This window comes from Crocodylus porosus, unplaced genomic scaffold (genome assembly GCF_001723895.1).
Source record: "Crocodylus porosus isolate Cpor-Errol unplaced genomic scaffold, CroPor_comp1, whole genome shotgun sequence".
Lineage (NCBI taxonomy): Eukaryota > Metazoa > Chordata > Crocodylia > Crocodylidae > Crocodylus > Crocodylus porosus.
Window position 1 is genome coordinate 75,656,808 of NW_017728909.1, and position 18,976 is coordinate 75,675,783.

The 18,976-nt window shown below is 37.8% G+C and overlaps 1 protein-coding gene across 1 annotated transcript in view; it reads left to right on the plus strand.

Moving 5' to 3' along the window:
* KCNN2 (potassium calcium-activated channel subfamily N member 2) overlaps positions 1-18,976 on the plus strand; it is a 121,277-nt gene that overhangs the window by 713 nt on the left and 101,588 nt on the right. Inside the window, exons 2-3 of the mRNA XM_019531723.1 lie at positions 4-181; positions 597-692. Of these exons, the coding sequence (XP_019387268.1) occupies positions 4-181; positions 597-692 (274 nt within the window). The remainder of the gene's footprint in view (positions 1-3; positions 182-596; positions 693-18,976) is intronic.

Below are 18,976 nucleotides of genomic sequence, written 5' to 3' on the forward strand. Positions count from 1 at the left end.
GAGCAACAGCGGCAGCAAGTCGAGCAAGAAGAAGAACCAGAACATCGGCTACAAGCTCGGCCACCGCCGGGCCCTCTTCGAGAAGCGCAAGCGCCTCAGCGACTACGCGCTCATCTTCGGCATGTTCGGGATTGTCGTCATGGTCATCGAGACCGAGCTGTCCTGGGGAGCCTACACCAAGGTGCCGCCCTCACCCGAGCCGCTGCCCCTGGCCCCGCCGGGGCCTGGGGAAGGGAGCCCAGGCCCGTGGTTGCAGATCTGGGGAAGCGCTGCCCTGGCCGTCCTGGCCGTGCCCTGCTGGGTTGTGCTCTGCCTTGCCCTGCCTGCTGCACCGGGCACTGGAGTAACTTAGTTTGTCACTCTTGGGCAACACATGCCCACCCACGGGCTGTGGCAGAGCCTCTATTTCAGTGGCTCACTCTGTGCCCTGGAAAGTGACTCTCACAGAACCCTGCACTTTGCAACCCAGGTGGGGTGGAGGGCAAAGAAGGGCAAGATGTGGGGGGGGGAGATCTCTCTCGCTCGCTCTTTTCTTTTTCTTTTTCTTTCTTTTTTTTTTTTGCCTGTTCACAAACACCCTCATTTCTCTGTTGCAGGAGTCGCTGTATTCATTAGCTCTAAAATGCCTTATTAGCCTCTCCACGATCATTCTGCTCGGTCTTATCATTGTATACCACGCCAGGGAAATTCAGGTAATGAATGCTCTGCTTCTTCAGTTATCAAATGTTGCAGCCCAACGATGTTCATGCAAAACACTCGTATATCTTCCTCTTTCTCCCCCCTCCCCAAATAATCCCACCTTCTTTGAGTACGTATTCTTTCACTGCTTCGGGGGGGGGGAATAAAAAAGACTTTGTTCCCAGATTTTAGTCACTTACAGAGATTTAAATGAACATACACAGAGCTTTGTGTGTGTTTGTTTGCTTTTTTTACTAGCAGCTACAGCAATGTTTTTGTAATGTGATTTCTCACTCCTAACCGTTGAATACAGTATTCCACTACCCTAGGCTGTATGGGAAATGTATTAGCCCAGCATGTTAAAAAAACAAAAAAACAAAAACAAAAAACAGAGCATGGCATTCACCAATGACTATCTATAAACTATGCTAATCCATACATCTTCTTTGGATCACATGATTCATTGGTGAGTGGCTTCGGTCACCTCTAGCTGTGGAATCTTCCATGCTATATGGAATGTCTCCTATAAAATTTGTTTAGAAGTAGAAAACAAAAGGAGCAAGAAGGAAAAGAATAGAAAAGAGAAACAGGTTCTCAAACTTGAAATCAAAGCCATCTAGTAAAACAATATGAGGCAATAAAGATCCATCTTGAGTATTGCCTTAATTATTAATAAATACAGCTTAACAGGATTTAGACAACTTCTTTCCATAAGCCAAACCAGAAAATAATTTTCAGGGATACTGTTCTAGTTCTGAAATTCCTTAGTTCTCACTCTGAGTTGGGAGTTTTTTCTTCCATCTCAGGAATGAATGTCCTTGGCTGCTGAGGATCTGCTGATGGTGTTGCAGATGTTTTTAAAGTGATTCTCTTCTATTTCTAGATATACAGTGGTGTAGCTAGCACTTTTGGAAAACTTGTGGCTAAAGGCAGACATGAATGTTTCTAGCACAGAGAGAACTTTCTTCAGTATTACCAGTGAATGCAAAATGTGCAATGCTTCTATAAATGAACAGGGCTATAGTTGCTTTATAGGTATATGCAAAAGGTTTATATCTACTTAACATAGAGTAAGGAAACATTTGGGGATTTTTTTTTTTGTCTGTCCACTTGCAACCTCCCCAGGACAAATTGCAGTTTGGAGTCTTGTACCTGAAAACCTTCTGAAGAAAAAATCTTATTGGATGGGGCCCTGGTTTCCATGTTATGTATAAAACAAGTTAATCTAATTCTTTTGGAGCAGATGACTTTATGGTGAGAGAATATTAATGGGAACTATTGAAACACTTCAGAAAAATAAACTTTTTGCGGAAATTGGATTACCAATATAAACACAGTTAACTTATTTTTCTTATGTCTTTTATCTGCGAAGTAGAGCTTTATGCCAGTGTATCTGGCTCTGGAAACTGTGGAAAGGGTTCCTATAAGAAATTCAGTTTAACAAACAGCCTCCTTGGATACCGTAATTATTGTGATCCTTTTTTTTAAAAAAAAGGTAAAATAGTTAATTATAAGTTTGTTCTTGTTGCTTTGAAATAAATGTTGAGTTTGCATTGTCTGTAACTGTAACTAGTATACTGATTTTGGTATTACAGTTACATTAGTGTAACTGTAATACTAAAACATAATGCTTGTTCATTGAAGGAATTAATATGACTTCTGTTTGAGGGAAGTGGGGGAAAGAGCAAAACTTTGTGATAATCAATCTATTTTCAACCTGAAGTTTATTTTGTAGAGGAACAGGGATAAAACATCATTCATAAATGAACTTTAATAATCTAAAACAAATCTGAGAAATGTCACTGATTTTTGTCTTAGTATCTTGATTTGTAACAATTGTTTAGAAAGAAAGTACTGTTAGAGCTCTACAAATAATTGGACAGACTCCATGTTTACTACAGCTATAGCATCTGTTTGCTTACCTCTTCTTCATTTGTTAAACACCTTGTACGTCTGTTTTTCAGTTAGATGTAAAATCAAAGCCCTACAATGACTGATTTCTTTTTCCCCCCCTTCGTTTATAATAAAAAAGGCTGTTTTCTTGCATTTCTACTACTTCGGGGTTTAACTGGGAGTTTTAAATAACTCCACCATGATTGAGAAAATGTAGAAGGAATCACACCATTCCATAGCGTAATCAAGGAAGGTTAAAGTAATTTTTAATGCTGCCTGAAAGTATTAGGATGAGACTGTATCATTATTTCATAGTTATTTGACTTTATTCTATGCAAGGCCTGCTGTCGACTGCAATAGTCATTGCAGGGTCCTAGGCAAATTCCAGTTTCTCTGGGCTCAGTTCATTCACCTGGAAAATTAAGAGGGACCTTTCTTTTGTCAAGGAAAACATTGGCCACTATATCACCTTGAGTGAGACGGTATTACATATCCTTGTCATTTAGAGGCAATGCACTGATTTTGTTAAGATATGTTACTGTGAATAATGACTAAACAGCCACATAAGTAACAAATACCTAGTAGTATCAAAAGTGAGTGGTATTTATGTTTTAGGCCTTAATATAGTAAAACTATTTTAAATACTTTGGGTCCTAATAAAAATATAGGAAATTTATTTGGCTAAGTATTTTTTCCCATGAAAAATACTGAATAATCCCATTAACACAATTGCTTAAAATTGATCTTCTTTACAGCCTTCTGCTTACTGAAGAGACACGGTGTCAAGTTCTGCAGTCCTTTTCTCAGGCAAATGTCTTGTTACCTTTTTATAAGAGGTGTTTTGTCTTGTTTCTGCCCCCCCCTCCCCTTTTTAATGAGGATACTAGGATGCTGTACATAGAGCAATGGTTTTCAACCTGTGGTCTGCAAACCCCTGGGGGTCAGTGGACCATGTCAAAGGGATAAGTGAAAGATAACTGTGATCAATTAGATGTACATGAATACCCACACTTACAATTCAGAGGGGTTTACACCTCCATTTGAATATATTTTTGGGGTCAGCAAATGAAAAAAAAGGTTGAAAACCAGTGCCATAGATAAGTGCTATTTTTGATACATTTTTATTTTATTTCTTTTTTGGAAGTGTTGTTTGAACTCACTATTTGGTGTTAGCCTAATTTGTATTTCATCATAAATTCTGTCTTAATTCTCAGTTGACAAGTGCTGAGACTATGCTAGTGAGCATAGCGCAAGCTAACAAGAACTCACTGAGATGGCAAACAATATTCTAGGAAATGGTAGAACATGAGTATTTTTCTGTTTGTAGCATGACAGGTTTTACAGTCTGAAATCAGGACTAATACTTGGAAACAGGGACTTCGTGGCAAAAATGAGAGTTTAGAGATCACTTCTCACAAAAAATCATTCTTGAAAGCATCTGATGACCTAAAATGCCTGCTAGGTGAAATAAGAGTTTCTTCTTGATCTTTTGGTGTCCTTCTCCTTTGAGTTGTAGTTAAGGGACATCTGAAAATCAGTACATGGTGCCAACACTTCTTCTTTGGAGGTGACTATATTTTATAAATTTAAATGTTCCTTTTGATGGTTGTCTCATGAAAGCTAGAAAAACTGGCAGCCCACAAGTGACCAGCCATCCTACTTCAAGGGCACTTGGTAAGAAGATATTCAACTGAGGAAAATATACAAAAGAGTCCCAGTTGATTGCGATTTATGTTAGGTTCTTATTTGGTAGACTGTGTAATCTGTAGTAGGCAGAAGTTCCTCGCACTGTAGGGTTTTTTTTCTTCTTTTTCAGCACCGCAGACAGCTCCGGACATTGGAAATACCTTTCTCTGTTAGGTTATGTAATTTTACTTTTTGTTCAAAACCAAAGCTTTGTATAAAGCTCCTTTAGTTCCCATTTCAAAATTCTTCTGGAAATCTAAGACTTGAACAAAGTTTTGTTGAGTTGATGTTAACTGCGTAGAAATTCATGACTTTTAAATGCACATTAAGTCTTGCATTTTAAACCCATTAGCAAAACAAATTCATTTTTATGCTCTAATAAATGTGCGTGGACTCCTTGTTCTGTCAAACTCCAGGATTCCTGAACACTGTAGCCTAGAATTCTTGGAAGACATTATATGTAGTGTGGTGATTTTTTTTTTTTTAAAAGCTATTTTAGGTTTTTAAAAAGTACATACTTGAAATACAGTATGTCACTAGCATACCATAAAATTATGGTCATGCAACTTTTATTTTTCAGGCTTGTGCATAAAGAGAGAGCTATTAACATAGTATATTAATTTTTCTATACAAAAACTATTAAAAGGATAAGACCAGTCAACAAGATGAGGGAGAGTGTATGTGATTGTTAGCTTATCTTATTTTGCAAAAGGCAAGAAACTAGGAATCAAGGATTCAGACACACTTAACTGAGTCATTTACTTCGCGTTGGCCAGTCATAACCATAATTCCATGCAAACATTGTAGTTGGGAAGATTATAAAATATTCATTAGAATCCCTATCCATGCAAAAGAAACCTCTATGGCAGTTGATCTTTCAGTCTTTTGAATACCTAAAATCAATCAAACAAATGAACAGACCAACAAACTCGTCTTCTTTTTGGAGCTGGAGATGAATCTCAGTAGGAAAAATCACCTGTTGCTACTTCATCAGGCCTAAACTAAGACAAGTATGAATAACAGTGTCATTCAGTAGCCTTGACTCTTACTAGCTAGGGACTAATGGCCTATTATTCTGAAGGCAAACTTAGTCCACTGAAAAATTGGTCGTCAGTGGGCATGTCCACACGTGCATTTATCCTGGATTAAATTTACTGTGCAGTAAGTGGGGAATAGGCTGGTGTCTACATGTGCAGGTGACCTAGGGCCAAATTTAGTCCCAGGTCAGAGCAGTCTGCCATGTGCCCCTGTGGCCACTGGGGGGAGCTCCAGCCTCTGGCCACATGACTGCCAGCACTTGGAACTAAATTTTAGTCCCAAAATGAAGCCAGGAAAGGCAGCCAGCCAGAAGCCCTGGGGCTGGGTTCAGGCTGGTCCTCTAGTGGTCCCCTAGTGGCTGGGCAGACCCAGCAGGGAGGCCCCCTGGATTATTGTGCAGTAACATTTCTACATGTGCGCAGTAACTAATTGGGAGTAAATTTAATACCTGCATAATGCAGGTATCAAATTTATGCTCAAGTTGGCATAAGTTTCTATATTTACTGTGCAGTATGGGTGTACATGCATAGACATACATCTGTACTGTGCAGTACTTTTAGTTACTGCGCAGTAAATGCATGCATGTATACATGCCCAGCTGTAGGTAAAAAGAGGAGGCCTTTCTGGGGCTAGTGATGTATTTTTAACTTCTTAATACTCCATGGGTTATTACTTAGCATGTAGAATTTCCATCTAGAATGAATGTTTAGTTTAAGGTCATAAATACAAAAAAATTTTCTACGTGTGAAAGAATTAGAGTAGGTGAAGTAAGAGTGTCTCTTGAGGTGTACGAAAGTCATTGTTGATGTGATTGAGTCAGCTTTAATTTTAAGGCTGGGACAAGTTTAAATATAGGTTTCCAAATTTTGCTACCTCTGTACTGGATGAAATGGGAAATGTAAATCCTATAATTTCTGGTAAGCACTGAATACCAGACATGATTTAGTCCCACTTAGCTGTGCCCTTACATTATTAATGCGTGGAATGATAATAAATATTGGTTGTTTATTGAGTTTGTGTGTACCACAAATTTAATTATGTGGTGCTACAGGTTTTGTCGCAAATGGGGTTGTTTGGTACTTCTAGAACTTTCATGCATGCACAACATCATGATGTAGGAGAGGAAGACCAATATAGGCAGAAGCCATCAACAGGAAATAAATTGTAGAAGCTATTTTAAGGAGAGTAAAGGCAAATAGATGGGAGTCTGTTCAACATAGAATCTATATGAAGTAAATAGAAATTCTCTTTGGGTAAACTTCCCTGTATGCTCATGTTTGGGAATTTCTGATTTTAGAGTTGATCTTTATAGAACTTCAGTGACAGTGTACAATTAGAATTTGTCCTTAAATGACCACTGGATTTTTTTTAAAACAATAAATAACTCAAAAGATCTTCATTAAATGCTTTCTTGTGTGTGGAATGAAATGGCTAGAAAGATGGAAGTTGCCTCATTAGTTATAGCTAAATTGCTAACAACAAAACTATGTAAGAAATAAGATGGGTAACTTGGAATTGATTTGCAATTTGATAGTTTAAATTGGTGGTTGGCAAACTTTTCAAGCTATGTCCGGAATAACCCAGATCAGGTCAGAGGCAGGAAGTTCTGGCTCTAGGACCCAGCTGCTGCTACCTCCACTTCTTCCTGCCACAGCCCAAGGGGAAGTACCAGTTGTGGAAGCCCCAGTTTGTAGGCCAACTCATGGGCTGTAGGTTGCCAGCCCCTGGGTTAGGTTCTTAGAAATGGTATCTGATGAACTAAGCAAAAGGAGAGTATAAAAATGCAGGCCTACTTCCTCCTCCCACTTTATGGTCTAGGATGGGTTTGATTTACATCAAATAAATTTCAAATCACGATTTAGATTGCTGGTCAGGAAGCCTTGATTTAAACTTTGTTTTCTACAAAAAGTGCATTCTTGTTATTTGATGTAACCTTCATTAAAATATTCCCAAACAGGGTCTCTTTTACAGCCTGGCAAGCCTGCTACATTCTGTCACTAGATCTCAAATCAATGGAAAGGCTAGACTCTGAAATGTATCCCTCAAGACTTCTTGGAATATTCTGCTCAAAATGTTTCTCTTTTGTTTCTACTGCCCTTCCCTTCTTGCATTTGTTTCCAGACTCTTCCTCCTTGCCCAAATCTACTTCACCCCCAACAAGCCTTTGTTCATTGAACTTCTTGAAATGTTGCACTTTTAGAGTGAGGCAAGGGTTTGACTCAGTGTATACAAACTTGCAGAGAGATAACAGGGCTGACGGGTAGGTAATCAAGTCTGTTCTCTCTCGCTTCCATATACTGCTGTTAACAAGGATGTTATCTCTGGAGACAGTTTGAGAACTGAAACTAAGCATCACAGTAATACTCAATGGGATCTTCCTGACTGAGCACATAGTCCCATTGGATAGAGTGATTTATTAATCTATAGATGAGTCTCTGGGAACCCCATAAGATTGGGCCCCTAATATAGTCCTTGGCCTGTTGTGATACATTTATAAAACTTTTCTAAAAAGGTTACTTGAATATATTGTCTCAAGTAGTACATAACTAGAATTTACAATCCCTATTCCATGATGGTATCTTTGAGCTCTAACATATCCTAAATTAAAACTAGCTTTATATAGGTTTTTTTTTTTTCTTAAAGCAACTTAACCAAAAAAAAAATACAATTAAATAAAAAATGGTTTAAATAACATTTGACTTTAAAAAAAAAAAAAAAAAGTTGATTTTTATCCACCCTGTTACGGTCCTGAAATGCACAAATTAATAGTGTACAATTGTTGTTGTTCTTCTATGCTCATACTAGTCTCAGGATTAGTTGTTTATTACAAAAATGCATGAGGTACCCTTCATCATAATGCATAAGGCACCCTTTTTATGCCTTCTATCTCCTTGTTTTAAATAATGAAAGAGTAATATTTAATGAGCTTCAAATATTTCTTTCTTGAAAGTATGTTATTTTTCTACTCCACCTCCATCAAACTGAGCTTGGTGCTCAATTCATAACTGTTGCAGGGCAAAACTTAATAGGAATTCACAAAAATATTACTGAGGTGGTGTTAACGTTTTATTCATATGGTTAGATTCAAGAAAGTCATGTTCATTCTGTTTTGTGTAACACAGAGCACACAAGACATATGCTGATTGTAAACCAAAATCCCTCTGGGGAAAGGTCACAGTGTCACAAAGTTCACAATAAAGAAATGGTGTTGGCATAATTGGTAGGTCCAGGGGAATTCTCCGCCCAAGTCAATGCCACCCACCTTTGTAACACCTGGGCAGTTTGGGTTGTGGTGGAGAGAGAGAGATTATTTTATCTAAGCAACACTCTACTTCAGTGGAGTGGTACTTGTTTACGTTGCTGGCCCTGTAGCAAGTATTTTGCTAAAGTTGTGCCAGAAGGAACAGAGCCTGGTTCACCCTCATGTATGTGTGGGATCTACAGAGCTAACCACTCCCTGCCACCCCCCCCCCAAAAACCCAACAAAAAGCAAAACCAACCCCAAAAACAAAACAAAAAACCCTGAAAACAAAACAAAACAAAAATGCAGCAAACAAATGAGCACCACACAAACAACTCAACTTAGGAAAATACAAAAGCTTGATTCTGAATAGACGCAAGAAGCAAGTCTGTAGAGTAATGATGCTTTAATGATCTTCGTCTCATGCTCATTCAAGTTCTTTAGCACTTTTGATTTATTTCAGTGAACTTTGGATCAGGCTCTCTACCCAAAATGGGACATCTTTCTGATCCGTACTTGGTTCGTTGTATGCTTGTCCTTGGAAAATCCTTTGCTACTAGCAGAGTTTCTGCTCCTGGATTTTGTGGTAAATGCATGCTAAAAATCCACAATGCAAATAAAAGACCTGTAGTGTACGTCAGAGATTACTTCCTTTAGTTTGTTGAAGGATGGCTACAAAGCATGCAACTGTCCCTTTTTATTGAAAGGCTGATGCATGGATTTAAGAGTTTCTTTCAGTCTAATTATCTTGCTCTTAAAATGTCCTTATTTTTTAGAGGTGCTTGTAGAACCTGTTTACTTAAGTGAAAATTGTAGGTGCTAAACATCTCTGAAAATAGGAATTGTGTTTATCCGTAATACCAAATGAGGGATTAATGTGATGTTGGGGACCTCCATAAGTTTGTTTGAGAATTCAGTTAACAGTCTTTAAACATGATTTTTTTGAGTTCAGTGTTAGGGATGCTCATTGGCAGAGCTTCATTTGTCAGTGTACAACTGAATGATGATAAAAACATCTAACTCCCCTTTTTACTTAAATGCTCTGTTACCTAAAGCTTCTTCTGTGTATGTGGCCACCACATAATGATTGCCAGGCTTTTGTAGTTAGTACTTACAGCAGTATGTGCGACTGTCAAGAATCTTATTATACAAATAGAAAACGAAACAATTTGGAAAATGGGGGTCAAAACCTCAACGTACATAAATTGTTGTAGCTCAGCTAACATCAAATAGTGATGGTTTTATGTCAGCTGAGAATCTGTTCCATAACATGCTGTTACTTTTTATAGTGTTTGTCTTGCAATGGTAGAAAATATGTTGGAATCTCCTTTTGCTTCAGTGTAGTTTCTTTATATCAGTTTAAATGAAGAGAACAAGACCAAACAGATTTTGGCAATATTTCTGCAACACAGTTATGAAATATATATCTGACCTATTGAATGTAGTATTCTGGCCTTTGGATTTGATTTGAGATATGTTTGCAATCAGTGTGAATGGAGACCAGAATGGAAATAGCTGTGATGTTGTACTAGATTCAGGTGCATTGAAGGTGCACTGTGGCGGCTTCCATAGAATTGGTCCAACTTTAATAAGTATCATTAGTCCCTTTTTTCAAGATAACTCAAATATCATTCTTTTGCCTCTTCCTTAAAACATGAATAACTGTAGCATATTTTGATCTGCAACTCTTCTTTAGTAAAATAAAAGTATGTTGCATGAAAGAGACAATAAAGAGGATGTAGTATAATTAATTTTGTAATTGGCTTTCAGGTAATCTGAATGCTTTGCCCAGTGTTCTAATGTTCAAGTATTTTTCCTTATTTATCTTGTAGTTAATTTTAACTATTATGGGGGGTAGGAAACATGAGTTAAATGTCTTTAAGTAGAACTCAATTCAGTTGAAAAAAGAGATACAGTTCATGACAAAACAGATGAGCGTCATTCAGTATAAAATATCTCCCTTTATTGTTTCAATGGCATTTCTTTATGATGTAATAAATTCTATTACATTTGAAAGTTGCATGAGAAGTTTTTTCCATTCTGAAAAGCTGATGTATGCAATATTAAACCATGTTACTTTTAGCAGATTACATATTTTCATTGAGGGCCTGTTGGCAATCATTGTCACATACATTTTGTAAAAAAAAAATATTAAAATAGATTGCTCTTTCATATTGAAATCTGACCCAGGGGCAACTTTTATAGATTATCCTGCTGTCTTACAAATCTTTCTTTTATTAGGGAAAATAGTGAAATATAGAGTAGATTTTATCATTTACAGCAAATTTGTGTTAAACTTGAATTTTGCAGCTGAAAATGCTGATAGTTTAGTTTCTATTATACATCTATCATGAGTATAATGCCCTCTTTTCAGTACTGTTCCTCAGGAAGACTCATTTGTATTTTATCAGTTCATTGAGCTCTTCACTAGAACAATTCCTGTAATTGTCCTCGTTGATCAGTGTCAAAATAGACCCTTAATAAAAAAATTTCTTATGTTGACTTTTTATAAAACTTCATTCTAAGAAAGGGAAACAAATTAGATATTTATTCAAGGCTGAATACTGAGAAGCACTAAGGGGCTGCAATAGTATGTTCCCCCAGCTCCCATTCAGTTGCATGGAAGTTGAGGATGCACTGCTCCTGGCAGGACTGAATCTTTATTGAAGAAGTAACCATCTTTCTTAAGCAGGGAGGTCATTGTTGTTGTCTTTGGTCTTTTACATTTTAAATCAGCAAATCATGATTTTTCACTTTTGACGTTTAACTATATATTGTATGTTTTCCTCTTTTAAAAAGTAGGTCTGTTTTGAGGATTAATTCTGTAAAAGTAGCAAATTCTTTAACTACAAGTCTAGTCCATTCACTAAGAGTACAGTAAAAGCCCTGTTTTCTGGCATGTGTGGAATGGAGGGTGCTTGTAATCTGTGCCCCAGGTAACTGGTGCTTTTAGGAGTTTCCGGTCAGACACGGAGTGTTGGAGGGGTGGCAGTGGCTGCACAAGGAGCAGTGAGGGGGAGGGTGGTGGTGACCGCACATGGGGCACCTACGGCATAGGGTGGTGTGCGACAGCAGTGGTTGCTGCGTGCAAGCTCCCCTGCATCTGGCTGGCTGGCCAGAAATTCTGGTTAATAGAAATGCTGGTTAGTAAAATGCTGGATAACAGGGCTTTTACTCTATTATGTTATGGCTTATGTAACAAATTTCTCTTTACACCCCAGAGAGCTGAACTGTATACCTTGAGTACAATCAAAAGAGTTCAAAAATTCATAGATATTAGGGCTGGAAGGGACCTTGGCAGATCAAGTCTGGCCCCCCACCCGAAGGCAGGAAGTCAGCTGGGGTCATGGGAACCCAGCAAGATAAGCATCCAGTTTTTTCTTGAAGGTGTTGAATGTAGGTGAACCACCTCTGATGGCAGGCTATTCCTTTGAGTTCCTTTGCTGTTACGTCTGGACAGACTTGTTTAAGCCAATGGCTATGCATAGGTGTTAGTGAGAGAGTTAACTGAAAAGCAAAGGAATTGAAAGGGAGGTTGTAACTGAAACTGTAATTTGGCCTGACATCTGTTACAGTAAGGAAGGATCGATCCCAGCTTGGCTGTGAGAGGTTAGGTTTCGAGAACTGGCAGTTGAGGTGGGCGAGTGAATTGTTTTTCTGATTAAAGGCTTGTTTTGGAAGTAGCGAGGAAAGAAAAGGATGAGACTATATCATTAAATTATTACAGAGTTACTTTTTGGGGTAGGTTCATTCTAACTTTGCCATAGGCAACAAATATTTCTGCTTGGCTTTTATGTTAGGTCAGTTGAACTATGGCAAAAATGCTAACTATGTATGCCACAAAATAAATTGAACTTTCGCTTTTGGATTATAACTTGAACTGTTGTAGTTTTAGCTGCATGTCTTTCATGAGTAACTAAACATCAGTCTCACAGTTCGTTATATGCAGTTCATTATATGCATGTGTAATAAATAAGAAAAAAGCACAGGAAGGTGGACCTTGGGAGGATTAAATGGGTCATTGTAGAGTGGTAGGTAAGGTGCAGCATGAAAGGTCTCAACCAACTTTCAGGTCATCAGTCAGTGGATGTGTGGGGGAGTGATATTTGCAAGGAGGGAGGGGAGTTGGGCTGAGGGTTCCAGTTATGACGTGCATGGTTGCATTTAGTTGAGTGTCAGCAAGTTGTGTATCTGATAATCTTTGCCAGACAGATGCACGATAATCTGCTGCTGAGTATGATGGGGCAAGGGCTGAAGTCCAGAGTGTGGCTGCAGCTCCTCACGTTGATCCAACAAGCTTGACTAGCAAGTTGTTCTGGGATTTGATCTTTGTTGCTATCTTCTTTAAATGTTTCCAGAAAGTCAGGATTCTGTCTAAAGATACTCCCAAGTATGTTGGGCAGGGATCATGCTTTAGTCTTTGACCACCCATATACATATTAAGTTCTTTTTTGGCACTGGCATTGTGGAGATAGAACAAACTAGATACAGTTTTGGTAGGACTCTGCATGAGCTGCCATGTGGTTCAGTAGTCTGCCAGCTTTGTCACATCTTTGTTCAGGGTCTGGTCCAGAGCACAGGAAGATGGAGCTTGAGTGGTACAGCAGATGTCATTAGCATAGATGAACTTGCAGGTTGTTGGTAGATCATTTATATATAAGTTGAACAGGGTTGGAGTGAGCATTGAGCCCTGTGGAAGTCCATTGGCCTGTTTCCTCCATGTGCTCATCCAGAGACACAGTGGGAGTCTTGGTCAGAGTTGTGATCAGAATTCAGCTTCTCCTACATGCCAGTGGAAGTAGAAATAGAGCAAACAGATGTTTTTGTCCATTTTTGTGTAATTCTTAAACTCCGGTATACAATTAAAGAATACTGGTATAATGCAGTCTCTGCAACATGAGCGTAACTCGTTGTGTGATGTACAGTGTGTTACAGCATATGCTATGCATCTCTTGCAACATAATATTGTAATTGATCACACTTGGGTATACCATAATAGTGTTTGAAAGTATCCTAATTGTGTAATGTCTAAAAGCGTCATGCTGAATTAGATCGGTAGTGCCTCTACAACTTCATGATGTCTTTTATATAACATGCCATGCATGCTCTTTATTTGCATCTGTAATATGTGACTAAATTTATCATGAGCCACTGCTTCAACTTTTTAATCTCTTATCAAACACACACACATTCGTACTTTTCCTTCCTAAGAAGAAAATCGTTGTACTGCCAGGTAAGAAAATCACAGCCTATTATGTGATTACATCTTGGAATTTGACACCTTTTATTAACAAAATGGAGCCAGCTCTTTCAAAGAGGGTTTAAGATGGCCTATAAAATTTAACCCACGAAGTCTGCAGGCAAAGAACTTGAATCTCCATTTTATAAGGAAGTCTGGAGAAAGGCTGTTTGCCTGGACAGCATCTAGTAAGTTGTGCCCATTTCCACAATACCACATATGAAGTAATTTGCACTTGCAAATTTGAATACTCAAGTGTCAAACAACATCCATTGGCAGCACGTCAGGGATATTTTTGAAGAGGTTTGTGCAAAATGCTTTAGTTTCATTCCATTTTGTATTTAATTATTTTCATTCTGGTGTGATCTCAGATGTGCTGGTTTGAAACACCCAAGTTAAATGAAGAATATTTGTGCCATAGGAAGAGTCACAGCTAGATTTTGTTTTCTCAATCCAATTTTCAATATTATGAAATGTTTAGTGGCAGGCTGTGGAATAATATAGTTTAAGGAAGATTATTCAGTGGTAAATCCACATCCCAAATTCTACTGTCAGATGAAAGAAACCATGGTTATCCATTTTTTATTTTGCAGCCATACATGACTAGACACCTGTTTCCAGCCAAGGACAGTATAGGGATGCAACTATATGAGCAAAGGCAGAGAGATTTAGCTGTATAGTGGAGGCAGGAGGGAAGGCTAGCAAACCATTCCTTTCTCCTGCTTTTGGAAGTTGAAAAGGCTAAGCAGCTTTTATTTTTAGCCTCAGGTCAGATCTGTCAGTCAGTGGAGCTAGGTGCAATAATTCTTAAATTTTCGTTTTACCTTGTCCAGTGGCAGCAGTGATATGTTGTCCTTCTTTTTCATCAACCAGGCTTTTTTCTAAGGCTGGACGTAGAATGGAGTCTGTATGGCAAGAGAGATTCCTGAAACCAGAAGAATTTTACAGCTCTGTCTTGAAGCCAAGGAAAATGATGTTGTAAATTTATACTAAGCTCAGGACAAGTCTCAATTTTAAATATTGTTTGCAAAACTTTGCACGCTTGTTTGCTCAGGGAGTAGTTGGAATCTGTTTTACCAGAGAAAATCTGCACAAGCTAGAATGCTTTATTGATAAAATGAAACATTCAAATGATAATACTAGATTTTTATTTTTATTTATTTATTTTTTTTTACTGATGTTATAAATGCTAATAAAACCGTCAACAACTGGGCAGTGCCAATAACCACTGATGCTGTGCAGTGTTTGGATAGAATAGGCTGGGATTTCTTTTACGTGCTCAATACATTTGGGCTTGATAAATAATTTTGTAGACAGATTAAAGTTACTCTGTCACTATAAAATTACTAAGTTACAGCTACTAGAGAAGTGTGAGAACTGTATTTGTCATCTGAAGGAATGCATCAGGTGTGGATTTACAGGGCACTTTTTTCTTTTCCAATCTTGGTGTTGAAATATTCCCTTTACAACAAGGTTGTAACTTACTCTGAGAAGCAGCACAATGACACAGAAGGACATATGGACATTCTGTGTATCAGTGTTTGCTGCTTTGGACCCTTGGAAGAATAATGGACTCTGAGGAGATCCTGTGTCTGCTCCTTTGGACATCAGGTTGGGAGGAATGATGAAGTGGTGAACTCTACACTCTCATAGCTTCTTGTTCTAGATTTCTTTTACATGTAACCTGAACTCTGCACTTTCTTGCTTTGTTATACTTAGTTTTGAGGCAGGTGCAACATTCCTGTAACACTTATAAACTTAAATTACTGATATATACTTAGTCTCAATCCCAGTTGAATGTAGTTTTACTGAAGAACAAGTGTGTAATGGGGTAAATGCTAACCTCACACAAACAAGCAACATGAACAAAATATGATCATGTAGTATTTGATTATTTGGATTTTTTAGTATCAGACTTGGCTTTATTTTTCTTTATTTGATTGTTTAGGGACAGGTTCACCATTATGCTCAGACTGTCTTTTCACTTTGAATCACTGCAAAGCAGCTAGAGCAAACTAATCAATTTTCTCCAGGTCCTGACTTCCACATTTGCTCGGTTATCCCCTAATGCTTGCCCTTCATAATCCCTTGTGCGCTCTCACTTCTGCTTTCCTTAGCAAAAGTATCCTCTTCCAAAAGGCTTATTTCTTTCCCGTGTTCACTATGACATTGAAGTCAGTATGCCTTTGGGGAGGAAGACAGTGGTGATTTTTTTTCCCCAAAAGAAAGCTTAGCTCTTCCTCTGACGGAAACAATGGGAGACGTTTTTAAATAGGGAAGCCTGTTATGTAACTATCTGTAGAAAAACATTATTTTTAGTCCCTGAAGAAAAAATCAGTTCTGAAATATTATAAAGATGACTATTAGACATGAAAAAAAATCTCCAAATATAGCCAGTACTTGAGCTGTTATATAGGAAGTTTGAAAAGTCTGCATTATGCTATTACTGATGTTGTTCAAGATTTGGGGGGGGGGGATCTGATACAAAGTAGCATATTTCATGAAGAACCCACTTTAAAATTAATTTTGAACTGTAAACTAACTATTTTATTTCCTTGTAAAAGGAAAGAAATTCTTGTAAAATAAACAATCCATGCTCTGAGTTAGTTATTGTAATTTTTGTGCAAGATATACTGCATTATCCATGCTTAGATACTTTTAAGTCTGCTTCCAGTGCAAAGCTCAGATCATCCTTAACTGTGGAAGCAATCAGTGTTTCTTCCTTATTACTACATTACTGACTGGACTGAAGGAAATGGTGTATAGGTGATACTGAAGAAAACTTTTAAACTTTGTAAGATTTTTTTTTTTAAGATTTGGTCTTTATTTCGTTTTCCCTTTTTCTGTAGTTGTTAACTTTGTTTAATGTAAAGTGCATCTCTCCTGAAATAAAGGGGAACAGGAAAGGGTAGCTAGATATTCCCTTTAGGATTCTCTTTCAGCTGTTTATAGAACTGGCTATAAATACTCCATCTTCTCCCGTCTCGTTGATGGAGATGAGTCAGAACAGGCAGGTAAAATGAGAGGACAGTGTGGAGTAAGAGTTTCAGCCCAAAGATTTTGAACTGTAGTTCCCTCTGGGACCATTACAGTTTGATAGAAATTAGGATGGATTAGGATTGGCCTGTTACAGTTGGAGGCATGGGTTTCTGTCATCCCAGCTGGCATGGGGAGCACAAACATGGTTTAAAGCTTGGTTTACTTCCTCCCGCTTCCCATCACCTGCACTGAGTATGAGGATGGACACACATGTGTTAATGCCCTCTTTTATTTCTGTTTTTAATGCTTCTGTACCTAATCTAACAAAGATGTAATGTGCCATTCTCAGCAGATCATGTTAGCCCAGATAGAGCATTTCATCACTGTGGGTGTACTGCTTCTGGTACCTGTACTGCTTCTGGTACCTGAGCTAGCTCAGGTATTTCTACACTGCATTATGCACTTATGCTGTGCTAAGTAAAGATATCCTCGGTTTATCTTATCCTAATGACAGCACTTCTCTAAATCTATGTAGGTATCATGATTTATTTTAAGAAATTGTCTTCAATTGGTACCAGTACTTTTTACTTATGTCAGCCTGATACTTCCTTACCATGAGTGACCTCCAAAACATACACAGTAGACACACACAGCAGGATATTAATATTAATAGAAAACTGGCTTTGTGTACTAGCATTAAATTAACATAAACCATATCATGAAGATGGTTATGATGGGTCAGATTTTCCCATTTACCTTAAATTTAGTTTGTTTTGTTTTTTTACCAATCAATATGCATGGAAGTGATGTAATGGCTTAAGTGTCCTGTCTGAACAAACGGACCAAGGTATTTCTTGCACACAACATGCTGTTTGTTTTTAGATGCTTTTGGGACCACAGTGTTTTAAACCAAGGTGGTCCACAGGGTTTCTGTAGACCACCAGCCAAGTAGGCTGTTTTTCTGGATTGTACCCTTATTTTTTCTAATGCTTTTTCTTTATACTGTCAAAATAATTGGAATGCTGGAGGGTGCCTCAGTTTCTATAACTTGGAATCTGGAATTGCAAATGTGGGGGGGAGGGAAATCTCTGATTTATAGTTGTTACCATTTTTTCTATAGCTGCTTCTCTTTCACTCCTGTTTTCTAGTATCTTCAGAGTAGTGAAGCAAAATGGCAATAGTGGCTGCAATTTTTTAATTTTTATTTCTGAATACAAATTATAAAGATATTCTTAGAAACTAATTGATGTCATTCCCTGCATAGTCCCCAATATCCTATGATGATTGAGTATATGATTTTCTGAAAATGTTGATTTTTTTGTAAAATTAGCTTCCCTTTGTGTGTTAGATAACTTAATTTCAGGTAGTTTCTATGTAAAACTTTTGGAGAAAACTCTTGCTACATATTATGAATTTCTCTCGTTCTGTCTCATGTCATTTGGATTGTTAACATAAAATGCATTTTTTTTTTTTTTTAAGAAACCCTGGGGTAGGAACCATGGTAGCTTACGGAATACTTAACAGTTATTCACTTTGAGCTGTCTGGGTACATGATGTTCACTGTCCCCATGATTGCAGCTGCTAAATTTCATTACGTGATAGGAAAACATTAATGTATTTCAGCTAATGTTACTTTTTCATGGAAGCAATTGCTGTAATTAAGGCAGAGGTAGGGATAGGGGCTCTGTTTTTTTTAATAGGAAGTGAGGTGGTCTGAATGAACACGCACAGATGGTACCAAAAGACAGTCATCTATTGACATACGATGGGTCCATTGTCTGCTCCAAAGAAAGCTACAGAATATTGATGCAGCATGTGAAAAGGCTTATCGTTAGTCAGATTTTTGTCAAGATCTGGTATTTTGGGCTGATTGCAAGGATTTTTTCCTTGTTTCTGCAATATAGTGTTGAAAAGGGAAAAAATGCAAAAACCGTTGAAAATTTAAGGATACAACTTCAGATGGCCCTTTTGTGGCCATTAACACAATATAAAATCCTTGAAAGATATATTGCCATAAGTGTGCTCTCCTTACATAGCCCACTAATAAGACAGGTTATGTCACTATTCTGAGAGAAATAAATGTGTCCGTATACAACATATTCCATACTGACATTTCAAGGGTTAAAACACTCATTTTCTGTATTAAACTCTTCAAAAACATTTTTCTTTCATGAACCATTTGTAATATCAGATTTTCATATCTACATTTATAAATTAAACAG